Source organism: Mobula hypostoma, chromosome 23 (assembly GCF_963921235.1).
Source record: "Mobula hypostoma chromosome 23, sMobHyp1.1, whole genome shotgun sequence".
Lineage (NCBI taxonomy): Eukaryota > Metazoa > Chordata > Chondrichthyes > Myliobatiformes > Myliobatidae > Mobula > Mobula hypostoma.
This window is the reverse complement of record NC_086119.1, coordinates 4,915,002-4,938,191: the sequence shown is the minus strand read 5'-3', so window position 1 is coordinate 4,938,191 and position 23,190 is coordinate 4,915,002. Positions and strand designations below refer to the sequence as shown.

General features: G+C 41.7%; 1 protein-coding gene across 2 annotated transcripts in view; it reads right to left on the bottom strand.

Annotated features, from left to right (window-relative positions):
* LOC134337024 (flotillin-2-like) overlaps window positions 1-23,190 on the bottom strand; it is a 129,071-nt gene that overhangs the window by 47,414 nt on the left and 58,467 nt on the right. The window contains exon 3 of one of the 2 annotated variants that reach the window (XM_063031784.1): window positions 7,972-8,062. In XM_063031784.1, coding sequence (XP_062887854.1) covers window positions 7,972-8,062 — 91 coding nt within the window. Of the gene's footprint in view, window positions 1-7,062; window positions 7,154-7,971; window positions 8,063-23,190 lie in introns of both variants that reach the window. The other variant, XM_063031783.1, reaches the window with a different exon arrangement.

Genomic DNA, 23,190 nt, shown 5'->3' with positions numbered 1-23,190 from the left:
TTTCATCATGGCTGATTTATTATTCCTCTCAACCCCATTCTCCTACCTTCTTCCCATAACCTTTGAAGCCCTCTCCCATGTCAGTGTATCCTTTCTTAAATAAGGGGCCCAAAACTGCTCACTCCAAAAATATTCCAATGGGAATCTGACCAATGCCTTCTAAAGCCTCAGCATTAGATCTTTGCTTTTATATTCTAGTCCTCTTGAAACTAATGCTAACATTGTATTTGCTTTCCTTACTACCGACTCAAGCTGCAAGTTAACCTTTAGGGAATCCTGCAAGAGGGCTCTCAGTCTCTTTGCACTTTTGATTTCAGAATTCACTCCCAGTTTAGAAAATCCTTTACATCTTTATTCCTTGAACTAGAATCATTCACTAGTTGGGACAGCAATGCTGGCACCCACTGGTCTGTATGTTCCAACACGCTGAACAGTTTCTTTCAGTTGAAGGGGAACTCTTGAGACCAAACTTAAAGAAATAACAAATCTGCTAACATCTAGATTATGGTGGCCGATTCTCTGTGCAGAAATATGGCCAAAGTCTGCACTAATGTACACGTTAGAGCATTACATTTAAAAACTCTCATGTGATTTAAGGACCCCACAACTTACAGATGCAATTTCAAGGATTGTACAACTCATGCTCTCAGTATTATTTATGCATATATGTGTACTTATTTGCTCAATTTGTCCTTTGCACAGTTCAGTTTTAGTTTATACATGGCTTTTCATAAATTCTATTGTATTTCTTTATTTTCCTATAAATGCCTGCAAGAAAATGAATCTCAAGATGGTATATGGTGGCAGATAGTGCTTTGATAAAAAATTTACTTTGAACTTTGAGTCTCTCTTGATAAAAGGCTCTTTATAATTTATATTCAGAGTCAAGTTTTTGAGCCTTGAGGTACAAGAACCTTAGGTCCCACACCCGGTTCGGGAACAGTTATCAGGCTCCTAAATCTAGCAAGGATAACTTCACTCACCTCAACACTGAACTGACTTCACAACCTATGGACTCACTTTCAAGTACTCTATAACTCATGTTCTCAGTACTATTTATTTATTACTATTTTATTTTGTATTTGCAGTTTGCCTTACTTTGCAGATTGGTTGTTTGTCAGTCTTTGTGTGCAGTTTTTCATTGATTCTATTGTATTTCTTTGTTCTACTGTGAATGCCTACAAGAAAATGACATATACTTTCTTTGATAATATATTTACTTTGAACTTTGCATTTAAAGATTTTCTCTATCCAAACACACAATAGTCATCGTTTCTCAAAGCCTTATTGTCAATGGATATTAACTCTGACAAAGGGGGACTGTGTAATGTGTTCCTCTTCCATTATCCATGTACACAGTCATTTAGCCGAACAATGAACAATGAGCAGTGGGAATTCCTGTGAATGTAAACAATCTACATCACACTGGAGGTTATTTTATTGGCACAGAGTGCAATTATCACACAGAAATAAAGCTCCAGTAGACAAGGCAGCAAAACATAGACACGAGATTCTGGAGATGCTGGAAATCTTGAACAACACCCACTAAAATTCTGGAGGAACTCATCAAGTCAAGCAGCATCTATGCAGGGAAATAAACAGTCAAAACTTTGGGCCAAGCCCCTTCATTAGGCTGTGATGTAGGGACTGTATTTTTGATATATGGCAATACCATAGCTAACTTGCACAAAGCAACATGCTAACAACCAGTGTAATAAATGCAATACCTGTCCTTGCACCACCTCCTTCAGCGCCATTCAGGACCCTGATCAGTCCTTCCTGATGAGGCAACACTTCACCTCAGTCTGTCGGCGTCACCTATTATATCTGGTGTGGTCTCCTCTATAATCAGTGTGACCCAACAAAAAAATGGGGGACCACTTTGCTTAGCAGCTTCACTCCATCCATCTGAAAAGACAGGATTTCCCATGCCCACACATTTAAATTTGACATCCCATTCCAACATGCCAGTCTATGCCACGATGAGGCCAAACTCAAGTGGGAGGAGCAACTCCTCATACCATGTTTGGCCTCCAACCTGACAGCATTAATACTGATCTTACCAACTTCCAGTCATTTCTCCCCCTCCCCTTCTTTCTTTTCCATTCCCCATCCTGGCCCCCCCTCACCCTTTCTCTTCTCCTCACCTGCCCATCACCTCCCTCTGGTGCCTCCTCCTGTTTCTTCAATGGTCCTCCCCTGTCAGACCCTTCCTTCAGCCTTTTACCTCTTTCACTTATCACCTCCCAGCTTCTGACTTCATCTCCCCTTCCCCACCTTCTCCCTCACCTGGTCTCACCTATCACCTGCTGGTCCTCCTCCTCCTCCTTTCTTATTCTGCCTTCTGCCCCCTTCTTTTCCAGTCCTGATGAAGGGTCTCAGCCTGAAACATCAACTGTTCCCTCCATAGATGCTGCCTGACCTGCTGTGTTCCTCCAGCATTCTGTGTGTTGGTCTGGATTTCCAGCATCTGGAGAATTTCTCGTATTTATAGTAAGGAAGAGAGGTAATTACTGGCCCAGAAATGGAGCACAGCTCCTCTGATTTTCTCTGAAATAAAGCCACGTCTTTGAGACAGCCAAGGTCTCTCCAAATCATCAGCTCTTCTGAACAGGGAGGAAGTGACAAAGGAAGTAACCTTTGACCCAGGAGACTCAGTATTATAACCCTGTGTGGATTACGGACTCAAGTCTCTCTAATGGGGCCCTAACATACAATTAGAGATTTAGAAAACGAGAATGATAACAATTAAGCTGTGAATGATATTCTGTATGACCCTGAACTAGTGAATCTTGTTAAAATTAAATGCTAATACATTGCACTATTTTAGATATTTAGACTCCAGAAATAACCCTGTACACACAGTAAGTCCTCATTATCTGCTGGCTTACTATTCACAGATCTGCATACTGAAGGTTAAGTCAGGATCAGGAATGTTTATGTATTTATTTTAGAGATACAATGCAGAACAGGGCCTTCTGGCCCAACAAACCGCACCACCCAGCAGCCCACTAATTTAACCCTAGCCTAATCACAGGACAATTTACAATGACCAATTAACCTACTAACCAGCAAGTCTTTGGACTGTGGTAGGGACCTGGAGCTCCTGGAGGAAACACATGTGGTCACAGGGAGAATGTAGGAACTCCTTACAGATGGCATTGGAACTGAACCTGCTGAGCTGCAATAGCGTTGTGTTAACCGCTATGTTACTGTGGTGCCCTGTTTTGGCGGGGGGGGGGCAGTCAGGAGTATAGAAATCATTGAATATCAGTAGGATAGAAACATGAGCAGGTTTATATACAAGTTGAAACCCACACTAGGAATTGTTTTTCAATGGGACGGTTGACATTATGTCTCTCCGCAGCTTTAATGCCATTGCTGATGCCTTTGGAGGTTTTCTGTTACCCACTCCCCAAGCCTATTCCCTACAATCATAAGTGTTTAGGATCTCTGTACCAAATGCCAGATGGCATCAAACTCCAGATTCAAACATGGTTCGTTGCTCTGGATGGTGAGGGACAGGAGAGGCATCCACATTCAGGAACTAACCAGGCCGCAGGCCATTCTGGCTCTGGCGCTGTGTAATAGATCAGGGATAATTAATGCTCTCACAGTAAAGGGTCTCTTTGGAAAGTATGATCAGACCTTGGAAAATTATAATTCATTTTGAACATGAGAAACTTGGATCTGAAGTTAGTGTCCTGAACTTACTTAAAGGAATCTGCAATGTAACTAGGACAGAGGTGGTTAAAGTGGACTGGGAAAATAGTCAACAGGTAAGAAGGGACATGAGCAGATCCTGAAAGAGATATGTAATGAAACTCAAAAGGAACAGACAAGAATAACTAAAAGCCTCAAGAGGAAGAAATGCACTTTGTTGTTACCTAACAAAGTTAAGGATGGTATTATATCAATAAGATATAATGCTAACCCTAGTAAAGGTTAGCAATAGATCAAAAGATTGTGAAATGTTTAGATAGTAGTAAACTGTGATGGAAAAAAATATAAAGAGGGAAAAGACAGAATGAGAGTAAATCAGCAAATAGCAGAAAATAAGAATTTCTATAGGTAGTTTAGAAAAGTAGCTAAAACAAGCATTGGTCTCACAGAGGACAAGATTAAGGATTAATAATGAGGAAAAAATGGTAGATTTTATTTGGATCAATTTTAATTTTTGAAGAAACTATGATAGCAAATGATCACGGTTCAATGGGAATGTTGCAGCTAAAATAATCTCCATTGGAAGAGAAGATACCTTTGTAACTTATGGGTCAAATACCCTGCATCACAGGCTTTTTAAGGAAATGAGTGAAGGGACAGTGGATGCAGTGGGTGTAACCAACTAAAGGCCCCAGAGTATCAGAAAACTGCAAGTACGCTATCATCGAAGAGAGGGATGACAGAAAGCAGGGGTCTAAAGATCAGTTACATCTGCCAGCTTAATATTCACCATTGAGGGACAGCTAGAATCCATTACTAAGATTAAAGATTAGCTTTATTGGTTACATGTACATTGAAACACTCTGAAAAGTGTCATTTTGCGTCAAATCAAACCAGCACGCACTGTACTGGGCAGCCCGCTGGTGTCACTGCGCTCACAGTGCCAACATGCCATGCCCAAAACTCACTGACCCTAACGGTACATCTTTAGAATGTGAGCGAAAACCAGAGCAGCCAGAGGAAACACTCTGTCATGGATGAGAATGTACAAACTCCTCACAGACGATGGCAGGAATCAAACCCCAATCTTACAGCTGGCTGCTGTAAAGTGTTGTGCTAAATGCTATGCTAATATTAAGAAAATCATGAGGCAATTAAGTTTAATTAAGGGACTTCAAACCATAGTAACAAGGGGGGAGATCCTCAAATGAGGCCTCATAGATGCAACCGGGGAAGGGGTGGGTGGAAGTGATCACTTTGTTGAGTGTTTACCACAGGTCTCCTAACAACATAAGCTAGGTAGATGAGAAGTGTGACACAAGAGTAATAGGGTTATAGTTGTAAGGATTTCAACTGGCTCCAACATTTACTGTAAAAGGCTTGGGGAAGTGGATCAGGAAATGTTTAATATATCTTAGAGAGCTTTTTTCAGCCAGTATGTAGACTTTGTCTTATTGAATATTGGAGCAGGTTTGAGCAGCCACAGAGCTATTCCTGCTGCTGTTTCTTACATATCAGGTCCTTTCCAGCTTATGAACTCCTGACTTAGGTACAGCCACTAATATGAATGACTGTTCAAGAGACTGAACGGATAGATTTGCTATTTCATGTAGGGCTGCAAGTATCTTCTGCCACGTGCAAACTTGGATTGTGGCAATATCTGGATGGTTGAGTTAAATGCCCTGGTCTCACTACACGTTGCCTTTGGTTAGTCAATATTTTTATCTAAATATACTGACATGCAGCCACAATTCTGCCAAGTGTCTCATTCAAGTTATGAAGAGTTCTTGGGAAAGAATGTCTACAGTGGCCTGTAGAGAACCTGCATGCATACCAGACAAATAAACACTCTACTTGGGAGATTTCTCTGCAGCTTACACTGGAAATCAGACATCAAAAGAAATATAATCCAACCATCTTGAAATTACCAGTGAAAATCTGAACATTCATTTCTCATTATCCAACCTTCATTTCCTTTCGAAGTTTGTCACCGCAATAAATTCTCCCATATTTTGTTTGGTCATGACGCTTCATTCAAGATTTTGTTCCCCTATTCAATTCTTCAGGTAATTAGTGTCTTCCTATGCAGCTTACCTGGTGTAGAAGGTTACTGTTCTATCTCTGCTTTCTCAGTCTGTCTCAAACAGTTGCTGATCTGATGAGTCTTGCTGCAGGAAATTAAATTTCATTGTCGGAAGGGTTCTGTGATATAACTAACAGATTATGTTCACAGCACTGCAAAAAAACAAATCTAATCCCCAGAACAAAAACGGCAATGTTTACTTTTGGGATTGTGGGGCCATTTATGTGAGCAACCCTTCTCTTGATCTCTGCATCCTCACACTTAATAAAAAGCCTCAATTTACATTCAATTATTAAAATTTAAGAGTTATTATTTACAGAGCCAATTAATTAATTTGTGAAATTGACAATCAAATGGTGATATAGCTGGATGTAACTGTTGGTTAAAAAACAGTCAATACATTGTCACTTTATATTCAGAAGCTACTCTGCTGAACACAATACACTTGCTACAGTCTGAGCAATGTTTTCTAATTCAGAATAACCACCAGATTTTGGTAATATCTCCATTTTCAAGTCCAACGAACCTGTCTACAATTAAAAACAGAAGTCACTGGTGCTTATTAGTTATACATTCCCGCAATATTGCACACTTGTTGCCAGAAGTGTGTGGCCTGGTGAAAACCACAGGTAGCTATGGTGCATGCAGGCACGTGTAGTACCAGAAAAAAAAAGCTTATGCCCCAATACGAGACACTGAGACAATTTAGGATGCTTGCGACTTCCCACAATGTATGGGCTCAAACCAGGGAGAATGCCATTCATTGTAAGGTCATGCAGTTCCATTAAACCAGGTGAGGCAGAATAGAAACACATGTCAGCAACAAAGAAAATAACTAGAACCTGCAAAGTTAACCAAATATTAGAGAAAAATGTTCCCATGGTTCCAAAGTGAACAATCAGCTCACCACCAACATTCAAAGGTGGAAAACATAAGCAAAGTTTTACGTTTTACCTCAGATCGTGCGTGAATGTTTCATCCACATACAATTTTGTTGCTGAGTGTTTGGGATTCACAGTGGTACAACACACTGCACAGCTCATCCTGAGAAACATGATATTCCAATACACGACACAATGAGCTATGAGTAAGTAGCCTCGAGCCTGAATGTTAGCACAGTCAGGCCCTGCTAGAACACATTTTCCACCCTTGAACATTATTCATATAAAAAATTACAGATTTGTGACCTCCTACTGTTTTGTTAAATTAAGCAAAAGCATTAGTAAGCTTTAATTATGCCTATTGACAGACTTAGGTTGCAAAGAGTTCTTTTTCTTTTAGAAATCAAATGTTTTTGGGATGGTGGGGTTATTTACCTGAGCGACCCCTGTGACAGTTAGTGCTACCCCCTCTGCGGTCTCTACATCCTCACACTTGGGCTGAAGCGTCATAATCTCAAGGGAAATCCTGTGAAAAACGTAAAACACTCGCAAATTCCAGGTCACATGACAGGCCTCAAGCCTCACTTCTCTTTTCTTGCAATCCCATTTTTTTTCTTTAAACCCCAATCTGTACAGAGTAAACCCCAAGCTGTACAAAATAACTGATAAAGTAAAAACCATTAGATTGGTGCAAAGAGGCTGTCCTGAAATCTTCACAGTGTAGGTGACTTCAATCAGTTATAACTCCTTGAGATGCTAAGTCAACTGTGTTATTCGGTGAACTTTTATAAAGAATCAGCCATTACATTGAGCAACATGGGTCATTATTCAGGATGAGCAATAATTCTTAACGCCCAGTCAATCCCTATAATTTAGCGCAGGAGGGTGCAACTTCCCTCCAGAACAGAATTATGTTTGTTGTCCCAGTGAATAAATGTTTTAACTGGTAGACCTAATGAATGTTGGTGAAACTCCAACAGTCCATTAGAAAATTGCAAGTTGTAATCAATAGTTTGTTCAGAAGGGGCATGAGGCATTCTTGGCCTTCAGATGTGTGCACTCAACGCACACTCACTATTAGATAATTTTTAGTCTGTATTTTTAATCCACCTCTTGCTTGCCCATTGCCTCTTCGCTGGGTTTAATCCGCTTCCTTTGTGCGATACCTACAGTGCCACAGGCCATGCCACTTCGATAAAGCGGTGAGGGTGCCACAGCAGAGCTCAATATTCAGTTGCTGCTGGGAGGGGTGGGGAAGCACCGGAAGGGGAAGGAGGGTGGATGAGGAGTCAGAGGGGAAAGAAAACGAGTCGAGAAAATAGAGCACGGTTAAGAACCAGTTACCTGTGCAACCCCTGTAACATATACAGGGACCCCCTCAATGGTTTCTATATCCTCACACTGACAGACGACAGTCATGATCTCCAGAGGTAGTCTACGCAGCATGGAGCGTTGGCAGGGAGCGGGAGGGGAGGAGGTGGTACAGCATACATTCAGTCAAAGCAATCGTCAGATCAAACCACAAGAAATCCAACTCCCAGAGACAGCAAGAAAATCAATTCATAGTTTTTCAACAGGTGTTCAAAGTGAATTAACCCTCGATGAACTGTAACAGCACTTTAACATTGCCCTATAGGAAGTGAGGTTTGCCTTCTGCTGCCTACATCTGCTATTAAATCCATTGAAGTTCCACATAGGGATCAATAACCTGTAATGTAAGGAATTAGGTATACCAGACTTCCGCATGCATGATTTATACACTCTTGTTTGGCCAATTCCAAATACTTAAGCAGACATTTTATAAAATCAGTATTAAACCACCATGCATAAATATGTCACAGCTGCAAAGTGCTTCTATTCCCAAAAGGTTATTTGCTTTGAAATAAAGTGCTGCTTGCATGCTGGCAAAACACCAAATTCTATCCAAGAGTTGGATGGCGTGTCTGCTTTCCTGGAAACCTGGACTGAAGACAAGAAAACTCTCAATCTCAGAACCTCTGGCCTACCCCAAGGAGAGCGATGCTGGACAATCTTGGCCTCGGTTTCTGGGAGTTCTGTAAACTGTGCATAAGTAAAACAACAAAGCAGCTGGCTTCACTTTGAGAAACGACGCTGGCAAGAAATAAAAACTGTGCAGATAACATATAACACACAATGATTCAGTGAGAAGCCATATATGTCCTAGAAAAGAAATGTGGCCAAGAATTTGTGCACTCACCGCCCATCCTGCCAAGTTATCCTGTGCATTTTTTGTTGAAGATATTTTTATTTTATTACTCACATCATGGATATGGATGTAACAAACAAAATATGGCATTTATTAACCATCCCTAATTGCTCCCAAACTGAGAAGGCATACAAGCAATATCTATGTTAATAATACTGGAGTGACATGCAGGCCTGCTAAGTTTCCGATTTCCTCCCCAAAAGGATTTCTGGGGACAAGATGCCTGTATTTGGCCAAAAACCCTCAACCTTTACATCAGATTCAGATTTATTTATCACATGTACATCAAAGCATAGTGAAATGCATTGTGTGTGTGTTAACGACCAACAGACCCAGGGATGTGCTGGAGGTAGCCCACAAATGTCATCACACATTCTGGCGCCAACATAACGTGCCCACAATGTGAGGCAGAACAACACAGAACACGAAAAACAGCAAATCAAGCCCCTTTCCTCCTTCCCATCCACACAGACAATCCTCCAATTCCAGAACAGGCCTCTTCCCGGACTTCCGATTGACACCCAGACTAGTCGATGAACCTACCCATTCATCTGCCCAAAAATGCCATTTAAGTATTGTAGCTGTACTCACCTCTACATCTGTCACCTCTTACACCCACCACCTTCTGTGGGAAAAGTTACTCCTTCAGTCCCCTTTACATTTTTCCCCTCTCACCTTAAATCTATGCCCCCTACTTTTAGAGTCTGCTGCTCCAGGAGAGACGCTGCGATTGTCTGCCTTACCTATGGGGTGGCATGGTAGTGTAGCTGTTAACACTGTGCCAGTGATCACTATTCAATTACCACCACCACTGTCTGTCACAAGTTTGGATATTCTCCCCGTCCTCTGGTTCCCTACCACATTCCAATGACATACAGGTAAGGGCTGGTAAGTTGTGGGCATGGTATGTTGCCACTGGAAGCACGGCGACACTTGAAGGCTGAGCCCAGCATGTCCTCGGACTGTGTTGGTCGCTGATGCAAATGATGCATTTCACTGTATGTTTCGATATACATATGACAAATAAAGATAGAAGATTATAAAACTAATTATGCCCTTAATGATTTTATTAACCTTTATAATATCATCCCTCAGCCTCCTTTGCTTCAGGGAAAACAGCCCCTGCCAGTCCGGTCTGTCTCCATTACTGTAATTTATCCCAGTAAAGAGCCCATTTCATCTGTAACAGGCAGAGAGCCAGAGTGAGATGACGACAAACCACCAGCAAATCTGAACCACAATAGCGAATGAACAAAACCCACGAATAATAGCAGAAAGTGGAGAACCTGCACATTTCAATTAGAAACATTAGAAGCAAGGATGTAATGCTGAGAATTTATAAGGCATTGTTCAGACTACGTTTTAGTAGTCAATAGTTCCATTTAATACCAGAGAGTGTAAACAATATATAACCCGAAATTCTTATTCTCTACAGACATCCTCGAAACAGAAGGGGAACAAACCCAAAGAATGAAAGACAGAAAAAAGATGCAAGAACCCCAAAACCACCTCCCCCCATGGACATTTGGAGTATTGTGAGCAGTTTGGGCTCCTTATCTAAGAAAAAATGTGCTGGCATTGGAGAGGGTCAAGGAGGTTCACAAGAATTATCTTGAGCATAAAAGGGTAATGTATGAAGAGCATTTGATGGCTCAGGGCCTGTAATCAGTGGAGATGAGAAAAATGGTGGGGGGGGGAGAGAGAGAAGGAAGGAATCTCATTGAATCCTATTGAATATTAAAAGGACTAGAAAGAGTAGATGTGGAGAGCATATTTCCAATAGCGGGAGTATCAAGGACCAGAGGACACAGCCTCAGAATAGAAGGACGTCTTTTCAGAACAGAGATGAGGAGGAATTTCTTTAGCCAGAGGGTGTGAATCTGTGGAATTCATTGCTACAGGCAGCTGAGGCCAATACATTGGAAAATTTTAAAGTGGAGGTTAGTTAGGGTTTCAAAGGTTACTAGTAGAAGGTAGGAGAATGGAGTTGAGAGGGTTGATAAATCAGCCATGATGAAATGGTGGAGTAGACTCTTATGGGCCAAATAGCCAAATTCTGTTCCTATGTCTGTGGTCTTATTTCAACTCGAATAATGGAGACTCACAGCAGATAGCAAGATCAAGAGGAAGGGATCACACACGACTACAGAAAATGCAGAATAATCCAACTCACTCCCTGACTTTGACTATTTTGGGGTCATACTATCACAGGTTTTCACCTCAGTTAGTGTCGTGGAGTCTTTATGGATATTTAGCTCAACGGCACAGTTAAGAGCTCTAAGCCAAGGATAATTCCAGATGCAGAGACTAATCCATTTATTTTTGTCCACACTGTTCTTCACTACTTAGCATTTGGCAATTATGGATGATTAGATTTAAGTTTAGCAGAGAAATTGCATTCAGTGAAAGAGATGCTCCCTTTAACTTAATGATAGACGAGATTGATATTCAGTTGAAAAGTGATCACTGCATATATCACCATGCTTCCAAGCTTTTCTCAGCTATCTCGTATCATTACCGTTTTCAGAGCATAACTTTCAGGTGATTGGAGGAAAGTATGGGGGGGGGGGGGAGAGAGAGAATGTCAGATATGGGTTTCTTTTATACACAGAGTGAGTGGAGAGGATTTATTTATTTAGCGATACAGCAGTGTAGTCCCTTCCAGTCCTTCGAGTGATGCTGCCCCAGCAACCCCTGACAAACCCAATTAATCAAGGACACAACCCACCCAGCTAACACACTTTTCGTCCCTCTTCCCTCCGGGAGAAGGCTCAGGAGCTTGAAGACTTGTACGGCCAGATTTGGGAACAGCTTCTTTCCAACTATGATAAGACTGCTGAACAGATCCCGACCCGGATCTGGGCTGTACCCTCCAAATATCCAGACCTGCCTCTCGGTTTTTTTGCACTACCTTACTTTCCATTTTCTATTTATGATTTATAATTTAAATTTTTAATATTTACTATCGATTTGTACTCCAGGGAGTGGGAAGCACAGAATCAAATATCGCTGTGATGATTGTACGTTCTAGAATCAATTGTTTGGTGACAATAAAGTATAAAGTAATTATGGGGCATTGTATAGTGGGGGAGTCCAGGACCAGAGGGCACAGCATCAGAATATAAGGAGATCCCTTTAGAGCAGAGATGAGGAGGAATTTCTTTAGCCAGAGGGTGGTGAATCTACGGAATTCATTGCCACAGACCATTGCTGTGGAGACAAGTCACTGGTATATTTAAAGCGGAGGTTGATAGGTTCTTGATTAATAAGGGTATTGTAGGTTACAGGGAAGAAGGCAGGAGAAAGGGGCTGAGAGGGATAATAAATCAGCCATGACGGAATGGTGGAGCAGACTCAGTGGGCCAATTGGCCTAATTCCCCTACGTCTTATAGTATTACGGAGTGTGTGGAACGCACTGCTGGGGTGGTGGTAGAGGCAGAAACATTAGGGGTATTTAAGAGAAACTCTTAGTACACGGATGTAAGAAAAATGGAAAACTATGTGGGAGTTAGATTGTTAGAAGGGTTAGATTGTTCTGGGGGTAGGTTAGAGTCATCACGTTGTGAGCCAAATGGCCAGTTCTGTTCGATATTCATGCACAAACTATCTGTTGCCTACAAGACTGAGCCAATTTTCACTGGAATGTAATCCATATTAGTTCAAGTGATTTGCATGTTATTATGGATGTGGTGGGCCAAATGTCCCATTTCCATGCTTTATAACTCTATTCATATCTACTGATTTAAAACATCACATACAACATTAAAGTGGTGACAATGGCCAGATGACTGCACATCTGGAAACTGACATGCACCGAATCAGTAACTGATAAAGGCAGCCTAATTTGGAAACCAAGTCAGAACAGAACTATTTGTCAACAACAGATATCCCTCACGATGTTGGGAAGACCTAAGCTGGCCCAATGGGCTGCCTTTAGGGAGTCTGCACATTCTCCCTGTGACTGTATGGGTTTTCTCCGGATGCGCCGGTTTCCTCCCACATTCCAAAGACCTTGCTTAGGCTTTGTGAATTGTGGGCTAGTAATTTGTGGCTAGCAAGTTGTGGGCATGTTGTGTTGGTGCCCCCAGCACATCCTCACTGATTTGATTTGATGCAAATGACACATTTCACTGTACAGATCAATGCACCTGTGCAAATAAAACTAATTTCTATAAAATATAATTTAATTAATAATGAAAACTATTTAAGAACATTTCTTCAAAAAACCACAGGCTGATAATAAGTGTCTATAAACACCTTTATTCATTCTGAATGCTGGCACCAGGAAGGAATCCATTCGGGAGTTTATTTTATTTATCTATTGAGATACAGTGTGGGACATGTCCTTCAAGCCCGGCTGCCCAGAAACCCCCAAGTTAACCCTAGGCTAATCACGGGATAGGCCCTTCAGGCTCTCTGAGCCAAGCCCCGCCACCCAGCAAACCCCAATTTAACACAATCACTGGACAAATTACAATGACCAGTCTCTGGTGAGACAGAGAGAGGAAACCCACACGGTCATGGGGAGAACGTAAAACTCCCTATGGACAGCAACGGGAATTGGACCCAGGTTGCTGGTACTATAAAGCAATGTGCTAACCACTACGTTATGTTAAAACAGACAGCAGTACCAAAGTCAAGTGCCAAGAGATTAGGAGCAAGAAAGCTGTGTAGCTTCTTAATCCAAGAATGTGTAAATCAGATGATTCAATGGACCTGGGAATTTTGATGGACAATAGTCCTTATCCTGTACAGTTTTGAACTCACTGGGAGCTTTTAGATACATCTGTCCAGTCAGCTTTTTAAAAAATCTGATTCATTTCCTTCCTGCTAAATATATAGAACACCTGCAAAGTGGTTGAGATATATTATCGACAATAGACAATAGGTGCAGGAGTAGGCCATTCGGCTCTTTGAGCCAGCACCACCATTCACTGTGATCATGGCTGATCATCCACAATCAGTATCCAGTTCCTGCCTTATCCCCATAACCTTTGATTCCGCTATCTTTAAGAGCTCTATCCATCTCTTTTTTGAAAGCATCCAGAGACTTGGCCTCCACAGCCTTCTGGGGCAGAGCATTCCACATATCCACCACTCTCTGGGTGAAAAAGTTTTTCCTCAACTCCGTTCTAAATGGCCTACCCCTTATTCTTAAACTGTGGCCTCTGGTTCTGGACTCACCCATCAGCGGGAACATGCTTCCTGCCAGCAGCGTGTCCAATCCCTTAATAATCTTTTATGTTTCAATAAGATCTCCTCTCAGCCTTCTAAATTCCAGAGTATACAAGCCCAGTCGCTCCAATCTTTCAACATATGACAGTCCCGCCATCCCGGGAATTAACCTTGTGAACCTACGCTGCACTCCCTCAATAGCAAGAATGTCCTTCCTCAAATTTGGAGACCAAAACTGTACACAGTACTCCAGGTGTGGTCTCACCAGGGCCCTGTACAACTGCAGAAGGACCTCTTTGCTCTTATACTCAATTCCCCTTGTTATGAAGGCCAGCATGCCATTAGCTTTTTTCACTGCCTGCTGTACTTGCATGCTTGCTTTCAGTGACTGATGTACAAGAACACCCAGATCTCGTTGTGCTTCCCCTTTTCCTAACTTGACTCCATTTAGATAATAATCTGCCTTCCCGTTCTTACCACCAAAGTGGATAACCTCACATTTATCCACATTAAACTGCATCTGCCACCTTACCCAGCCTGTCCAAGTCACCCTGCATTCTCATAACATCCTCCTCATATTTTACACTGCTACCCAGCTTTGTGTCACGGTATTGGCCCACGGTATGGTATATCTCAGCAGCACGGTAGCACAGCAGTTTGTGCAACACCTTACAACACCAGCTATACAATAGGGGTTCAAATCCCACCACTGTCTGCAAGATGTCTGTCTGTTCTCCCACAAATGCCTGGGTGTCCTGTGGGTGCTCCAGCTTCCTCCTATATTCCAAAGATGTATGGTTAGGGACATCGAACATTGAAATCTACAGCACATTACAGGCCCTTCGGCCCACAATGTTGTGCCAACCATGTAACCTACTCTAGAAACTGCCTACTGAAAAGCCTTCTATTTTTCTAAGCTCCATGTACCTATCTAAGAGTCTCTTAAAAGACCCTATTGTATCCACTTCCACCACGCTGACAGCAGTGCATACCATGCACCTACCACTCTCCGTGTGGAAAAACTTACTCCTGACATCCCCTCGGTACCTATTTCCATACCTATGCCCCCCTCGTGTTAGCTTTTCCAGCCCTGGGAAAAAGCCTCTGCTATCCACACGAGTAATGCCCCTCATCATCTTATACACCTCTATCAGGTCACCTCTCATCCTCCGTCGCTCCAAGGAGAAAAGACCAAGTACACCCAACCTATTCTCATAAGGTACGCCCTCCAATTCAGGCAACATCCTTGTAAATCTCTTCTGCACTCTGTCTATAGTATCCACATCTTTCCTGTAGTGAGGTGCTTCAAGTGGGGTCTGACCAAGGTCTTATTTAGCTTGAACTCAATCCCACGGTTGATGAATGCTAACATACCATATGCCTGCTTAACAACACTGTCCAACCTGCGCAGCAGCTTTGAGTGTCCTATGGACACGGACCCCAAGATCTCACTGATCCAAAAGTCTTACCATTAATATTACATTCTGTCTTCAAATTTGAGCTACCAAAATGAACCACTTCACACTTATCTGGGTTGAAGTCCATCTGCCACTTCTCAGCCCAGTTCTGCATCCTATCCATGTCCCGCTGTAACCTCTGACAGCCCTCCACACTATCCATAAAACATCCAAACTTTGTGTCATCAGCAAACTTACTAACCCACCCTTCTACTTCTTTATCCAGGTCATTTATAAAAATCACAAAGAAGAAGGGTCCCAGAACAGATCCCTGCGGAACACCACTAGTCACCGACCTCCTTACAGAATACAGACCATCTACAACCACCCTTTGCCTTCTGTGGGCAAGCCAATTCTGGATCCACAAAGCAAGATCTGCTTGGATCCCATGCCTCCTTACTTTCTGAAGGAGCCTTGCACGTGGAACCTTATCAAATGCCTTATTGAAATCCATATACACTAGATCCACTGCTCTACCTTCATCAATATGTTTTGTTACATCCTCAAAGAATTCAATCAGGCTCATGAGGCACGACATCTGGCTGAATTATAAGAATTTGAACTTCCAAACTCACTTCACTAAAGCACCTTTAAAAAAAAGGTTTGCAAATCATGGCTAGCTAACAAACAAAAGCAGTACTTCAATTCTCTGTGTAAACACTTGCTTCCACAGGAGAGTAGAAGCAAAATTTTGGGTGAATAGATGGACACCCGCGCACCATCGCACAGTGATAATTTGCACATATTGTTAACGGTAAAGGAAAACATCTTCCAAATTCTATAATTGAAACTTTAAAATGATTATATGAAATGTAGGACTACAGCTTAAGCAGGGGGATTTTAGGAGAATAAATGCCATCATTGTCCAGATCCTGTAAACAAAGCCTGTTAAAATTCAAAATGAAGTTTTCAAATACCAGAACAGAAATAAAAGATTAGTGTTATTTGTCACATGTACATTGAAACATGTAGTGAAATGCACCGTTTGTGCCAACGACCGACACAGTCCAAGAATGTACTAAGGGCAGACCGCAAATGTCACTATGCTTCCAACACCAAAATAGCAAGTTCACAACTCTAACTCTGACCCTAAGCCTTTTGAAATGTGGGAGGAAACCAGAGCACCTGGAGGAAACCCATGTGGTCATGGGGAGAACTTACAAACTCCTCACTGACAGTGACAGAATTGAAGGTTGATTGTCACAGCACTGCTGTGATAAAGCATGGCAATAACTTTGATGCTATCGTGATGCCCCAGCACTAAATCAACACCAAAATACTGCAGCCTAGTTTTTGTTGAAAGGATCTATCAGAGGAACAGCAGAAATACATTTCTTATTGCATTAAATACTGGCAGCCCACTTATTTAAGAAAAATTCACAAGCTGAATAGCTGATACAAGACCCTGTGAGATGCTCTATGTTCCAGCAGTCTTAATTCTGTTCATTATTACAGAAATGCCAAATATCTTATAATGCAAATCTGGGATCATTTTCTTAATGGTAATTAACGCAGCAACTAGACCTGAAGAATCATGTCATAAAGCACATCAGTGGTTATGTGATTTGTTTGTTCGTTATGTGCCGTGTCGTATGATGTAGGTGACCATGGTTGTTCTTTGCCCATGATTGTTCTTGGCAAATTTTTCTACAGAAGTGGCTTACCATGACCTCCTTCTGGTTATGTGATTACAGAGTTCCCAACTTTGAATACAGAGTGGGACATAATTGGAAAAGCAAATCTCCATGATGTATCACTAACACTTACTTGGTGATGAGAAAGGACTTGCAGTGTGGAGGTTTAAAACTGTGATGGTATGCAGCAAAGATAATGCACTCAAAATAACTTTGTTAATACACCCAGGTATTTATGCATTTATGCACATTTTATTCCATATCCATACTTTAATCTCGAATCTTATTTTTATATGATTCTTCATTCTATATAATTGTTGATTTTTTTTGCATGTTGTGCCCTGACCAACACATCACAGCAAATTCCTGGTTCCTAAATGTATGTGGTGACTCAAGTTGATCTTTGATCAGGGCAAAGCCTCTACTAGTCGCTCAGAATTTGAGGACTACAATGAAATAGATAAGTTTCAAGTCAGGACATTTTCATGACTCTCATGAAAAGCATCCTTTTACGGATCTAACATCAAACCCTGCCCTGCTGGAACAGCCTCACCAGTTATTCTAAACTCAGAAGAAATGCCCTTGAAAGAATGCTGCATGAACTCTCCCCTACTCGGAACAAAGGCATTCTCTGGCACCAGCATTTACACATTTTACTATAATGGCCGTGGCCAGCACTAGGGGACGCTTGCCAGTTGTCGGCTCATATACAAGCCTCTCGACAGTCACTGTTGGGAAGTGACATCCCGGCTGCCAGGACCTGGACTAGATGATTGATACAGCCAACACAGCCCACAGAGGAGAGATTCCAACATAACTGGCAGTAGGCAAGTGCAGGGAAAGGATTAAAGACAAGATTTATAAGAAAAATAGACAAGAGATTCAGCGGGGGGGGGAAGGAGTACGATCCACCAGGTGGGTGGGGGGAACAGAGGGGATGAAGTAAGCTGGAAGGGGATAAGTGGAAGAGGTAAAGGGCTGGAGCAAGGCAAAATCTGATTGGTGAGGAGAGTGGACCGTAGAAGAAAGGAAGGAGGAAGGGAACCAGAGGAAGCTGATGGGCAGGTGAGGAGAAGAGAAGGGGTGAGAGAGGAACCAGAATGGAGAATGGAAAAGGAGATTGGGGAGGGGAAGAAGTTATTAGGAAGTTGTAGAAATTGATGTTCACACCATCGGCACACAGGTGGAATATGAGGTGTTGCTCTTCCTGCGCCTCCAACCTGAGTGTGCTGTGACTTGCTGAGTATAAAATTATGAGAGGCATAGATAATGAGGATGATCAGTCTTTTCTCCAGGTTAGGGCAGTCTAAAACTAGAATAAGCAACACACTCAAAATGTGGAGGAACTCAGCAGGTCAGACAGCATCTATAGAAAATAGTAAACAGATGACATTGAGTTGAGACCCTTCTTCAGGACTGAGAATGTGGGGGGGGGCGGGAGGAGAAGAAGATGGGGAAGAGGCTAGCTGGAAGGTGATAGGTGAAGCCTATAGGGTGGGAAAGGTCAAGGGCTGGAAAAGAAAAGACCTGATAGGAGAGGAGAGTGGACCACAGGAGAAGGGGACCCGGGGGGAAGAAATAGGTAGGTGAAAAGAAGTGACAGGTCACAGTGGGGATTAGAGGAAGGGGGCTTGTACACTGGAAGGAGAAATCGCTATTCATACCATCAGGTTGGAGAGTACCCAGATGGAATATAAGGAGTTGCTCCTCTTATAATCGGTCTGTGTACTTTCCAAATAGAAAGTAGAATACATAGATTTAAGTTGAGAAGGGGTAAGATTTAAAAAGGGACCCAACAGGTAACTTTTCCTCACAAAGGGTGCTGGGTATATGGAACATGTGGCCAGAGGAAAGATTAAAGATTTGCTTTATATGTACATTGAAACCTACAGTGAAATGTGTCAATGACCAACCCTGTCCGAGGTTTCTGTAAGTATCACCAAGAACCAACACAGCATGCCCACAACCCACTAACCCTAACCGTCTTTGGAATGTGGGAGGAAACAGGAGCACCTGGCAAAAATCAATGCAGTCACAGAAAAAGCGTAGAAACCTCTTACAGACGAGCAGGAATTGAACCCCAATTGGTGATCATTGGCTCTGTAAAGCACTGCGCTAACCACTATACTATTTGTCGAAGGAGGTACAATTAGTACTTGAAATGCATTTAGACAAGTTAATGGACAGAAAAGGTTGAAGGTTATGGGTCAAGTGCAGGCAAATGTACCAGCTTGGACAGAGATCTTGGTCAGCATGGATATAATGGGCCAAAAGGCCCTCTTTCTACTCTACAACTTGGACCATATAACCTGTCTTGATACTGACAGTGAGAAAATTACACTGGCTGTCCAAGCCTAATCATGGTCACAGGCCAAACTAGTGCTTTATAAATGACCACACTTAAATTATTTTGTAGTTTCTGATAACTCGGTCAATGCACTTGGGAGACAAGCGAACAGCTTTGCTTGGGGCACAGCAAGGAGAGAATCCATTTAGTGTTTGCACTATCTACTCTGCAGATTTAGGAAATAAGATAAGTAACCAGGAAGAGAACTAAACTTAAGTGTTATTTCTTATAAGAAACATTTGCGTGCAGTACAACACAACATTAAACCGATCAGATTTATTTTACAATGAAAATACATCAGTTTTGCAAACTATTGAAGAAATTTTGCTTTTAAAGAAGAACATGTAAAATTTATGTAACTTATACAGCATAACGATAAAAGCCAATTGAAGAAAGCTGGATCCCACTCATTAGAGACTTGGGATTAAGTTTGATTAGTGAGATGAAAAAAAAATCAAGCTGTTCCTGCTCATTCTCAACCTATTGCGAAAGCAGATTTTTCCCTGATGTAAATCCACTGAGGACTGTGCCCATTAAGAGGACAGAGCGGAGATGAACACTCACTTTCAAGGGTTACATTGCAATAAAACCAGGAAGCATTCCCCTTTTGGGAAACATACTCTGGGAATTAAGTAAGTTCTTCAGCAAATAATGGGGGAAAAAAATCAAGAACAAGTGGTAATGTATTATCGAAGTACATACATGTCACCATATACACCCTGAGATTCATTTTCTTGTGGGCATACTCAATAAATCCATAATAAAATAATAACCATAATAGAATCAATGAAAGACCAACATGGACATTCAACCAGTGTGCAAGAGACAACAGATTGTGCAAATATAAAAAGAAATACATAATAATAAAAAAGCTATAAAAATCGAGAATATTATATGTAGAGTTCTTGAAAGTGAGTCCATAGGTTGCAGGACCATTTCAATGATAGGGCAAGTGAAGTTATCCCCACTGGTTCAAGATCCTGATGGCTGAGGGGCAATAACTGTTCTTGAACCTGGTGATGCTTGTCCTGAGGTTCCTGTACCTTTTTCCTGATGGCAGCAGTGAGAAGGGAGCATGTACTGAGTAGTGGGTTGTCCATGATGATGGATGCTGCTTTCCTGCAACAGCGTTTCATGTAGGGGAGGCTTTACCTGTAATGGACTGGGCCATATCCACTATCTGTAGGAATTTCCATTCAAGGGCATTGGTGTTTCCATACCAGGCTATAATGCAGCCAGTTATGATACTTCATTGCTTGTCTTTAAGAGTTGGCTCTGAAGAGAGGCCATCGAGCAAACCCAATGGGTTTTCTTGGTGTTGCCCATCATCAAACAAAAACTATATGAAACTTTGTGAACAGAAGCTCAAATGATCTTAAGCTCAAAGAAGGCCCTGTGAAGCCAGTCACAATTGATAACATCAGGGAAATTTGTCCAAATAAGGTGAATAATGAGATCATCTGACCTTGTCCGTTAATCCACTTGAATTCAATAGATTAACAGATGAACCTTGTCCAAGCAACCAAAGAATTCACTTCTCTTTGAAACAAATAACACCATCCTAACACAAATTCATAACCGAAAACGTAAGCGACAATTCTATTGCTGCCAAGAGAGACCAAAATTGCTCTGGCCTCGAGAGAAAACAAAAGACAAAGCTTATAAGAAATAAAGAGCTTTTTAGAACTCTAATTGGCACAGTTCTCAATGGATTTACATCCAGTGAAATCAGAGTCAACATCTCATTGCATGGTGAGCATCGCATCCATGCCTGTGGGTAGTTCTCAGCTTTTGACCACATGACGAACATTTGAAGATGATTTCTAATGTACTGCACCGCACCATAAGCAGAAATCTAAAAATTACAAGTGCACTTGGTGAATGTGGAATTAATAAAACAAAGAATCAAACTCTGGACAACTCACAAAAGGAAATGAATTACAGATTTCACGTCCCCTGAGCAGAGGAATGGAATTGCAGAATTTGGAGCAGTTTTAGAACATGAACAGCACAATGCCATCATCATCATTCCAGAGACGCTTCCAAATTGGTTTTCCAGCAGGTGGCCAGACACAATTGCTCTTAGCATCTCAGAAGAATTCCTGAGATGCTCAATCTGCATCATGTATACCTTTATCGCCTCTGCTATTGAAATCTGTTCAGATGATTTCTGTAATTAAGAGGAAGTAGTTGAGGCAGGTAAATTAACAGCACTGAAAAGACAGCCGGACAGGTACATGGATAGGAAAGGCTGTTAAGGGATATGGGGCCAAATAAGAAAACAGGACCAGCATGGATCAGCTGAGCTGAAGGACCCATTTTTGTGTTGTATAGCTCTCAAATGGGGCAGCTGCATGAAATACTGTTCTTCTTGGTTTAGATGGAAGCTCTAATTTCAAATTGCTGAGCTGAGGAAGTTCTATACATTTCAGTGTTGGCTCTTAAACTGAAATAATTTCAATTACCTGTGCCCATGGACTGTTTCCAGAGTGCTCTGGATCAATGAAAAACTAATTGAAGGCGGGCACAATAACAGATCTTCCTCAGACTGGAAGGGAGTGCCCCAATAACTGGTACTTGAACCTCATTTATTTACTACCTATATTAATGACCTGAAAGACAAGCCCATAAAGCATAGGAGTAAAATTAGGCTATTCGACCCATCAAGTCTGCTCCACAATTCCGTCATGGTGGATTTATTATCCCTCTCAACCCCATTCTCCTGTCTTCTCCCCGTAGCCATTGACACCCTGACTAATGAGAAACATATCAATTTCTGCTTTAAATATACTCAGTTACTGGGCCTTCACATCCACCTGTGGCAATGAATTCCACTAGAAGAAGAGATTCAGTTGCTGAAGAAACAAACAAGAGACAGAGAGTCAACATAGGGTCTGCTACTTTTCACATTATATGTTAGTGATGTAGATGACAGAATCTAGAAAAGATTCACTCAGCTAATTCCTGGGATTAAAGGTCTGACCCATCATAAATAACTAATAAAGATGGATGATTTTTTTGAGTTAAAAGAAATGAGAGAGGATTTTAATGAAACCTTTAAAACCCTACAGGAACATGACAAGATAAATGATGAAACATGCTTACTAGTGGCAGAGTCTCCGACAAAGAGACACAATTATGAAGGCAGTCATTTAAAATAAGGTAAATAATAAGAATTTCTTCTCACAGTTGCTCATGAACCTCTAGAATTTTCTACTTTAGGAGGTTAAATGGGTGTTAGGGTGGAGATACATCTCTACCTAAGAAGGTGTAAGACATTCCTTCTCTCCGCTAAACTGCAGGCCACCCTTGGGCAAAGCGTGCTCTTACTTAGCCAACCCCCTGGTGAAGCTATGGAAGCAGGTGGTGGAGTCCTGGTTATGCGACCACTGATGCCAGGCAGGCAAACTCTGAAGAGTATTGATACTGGATGTAGTCACCAGTCTCGTAAAGATACTGCCCAAAAGGCAGCAATGGCAAACTAGTTTAAAATTATTTGCCAAGAACAATCATAGTCATGGATAGAGAAAAGAACAGGAACAACAGTGTGAAGGGGGTCTTCACCGCAGGCAATGATCAGATTAGTTGACCAAGTCATACGACATGGTACATAACGATGACGACAAGGTTATAAAAATTAGCTCATTAGGTATATTTGAGAAGAGGTGGTTGACTTTCTAAAAGATCAAGGAATTGAGAGCTATGACATTGAAAAGGAATTG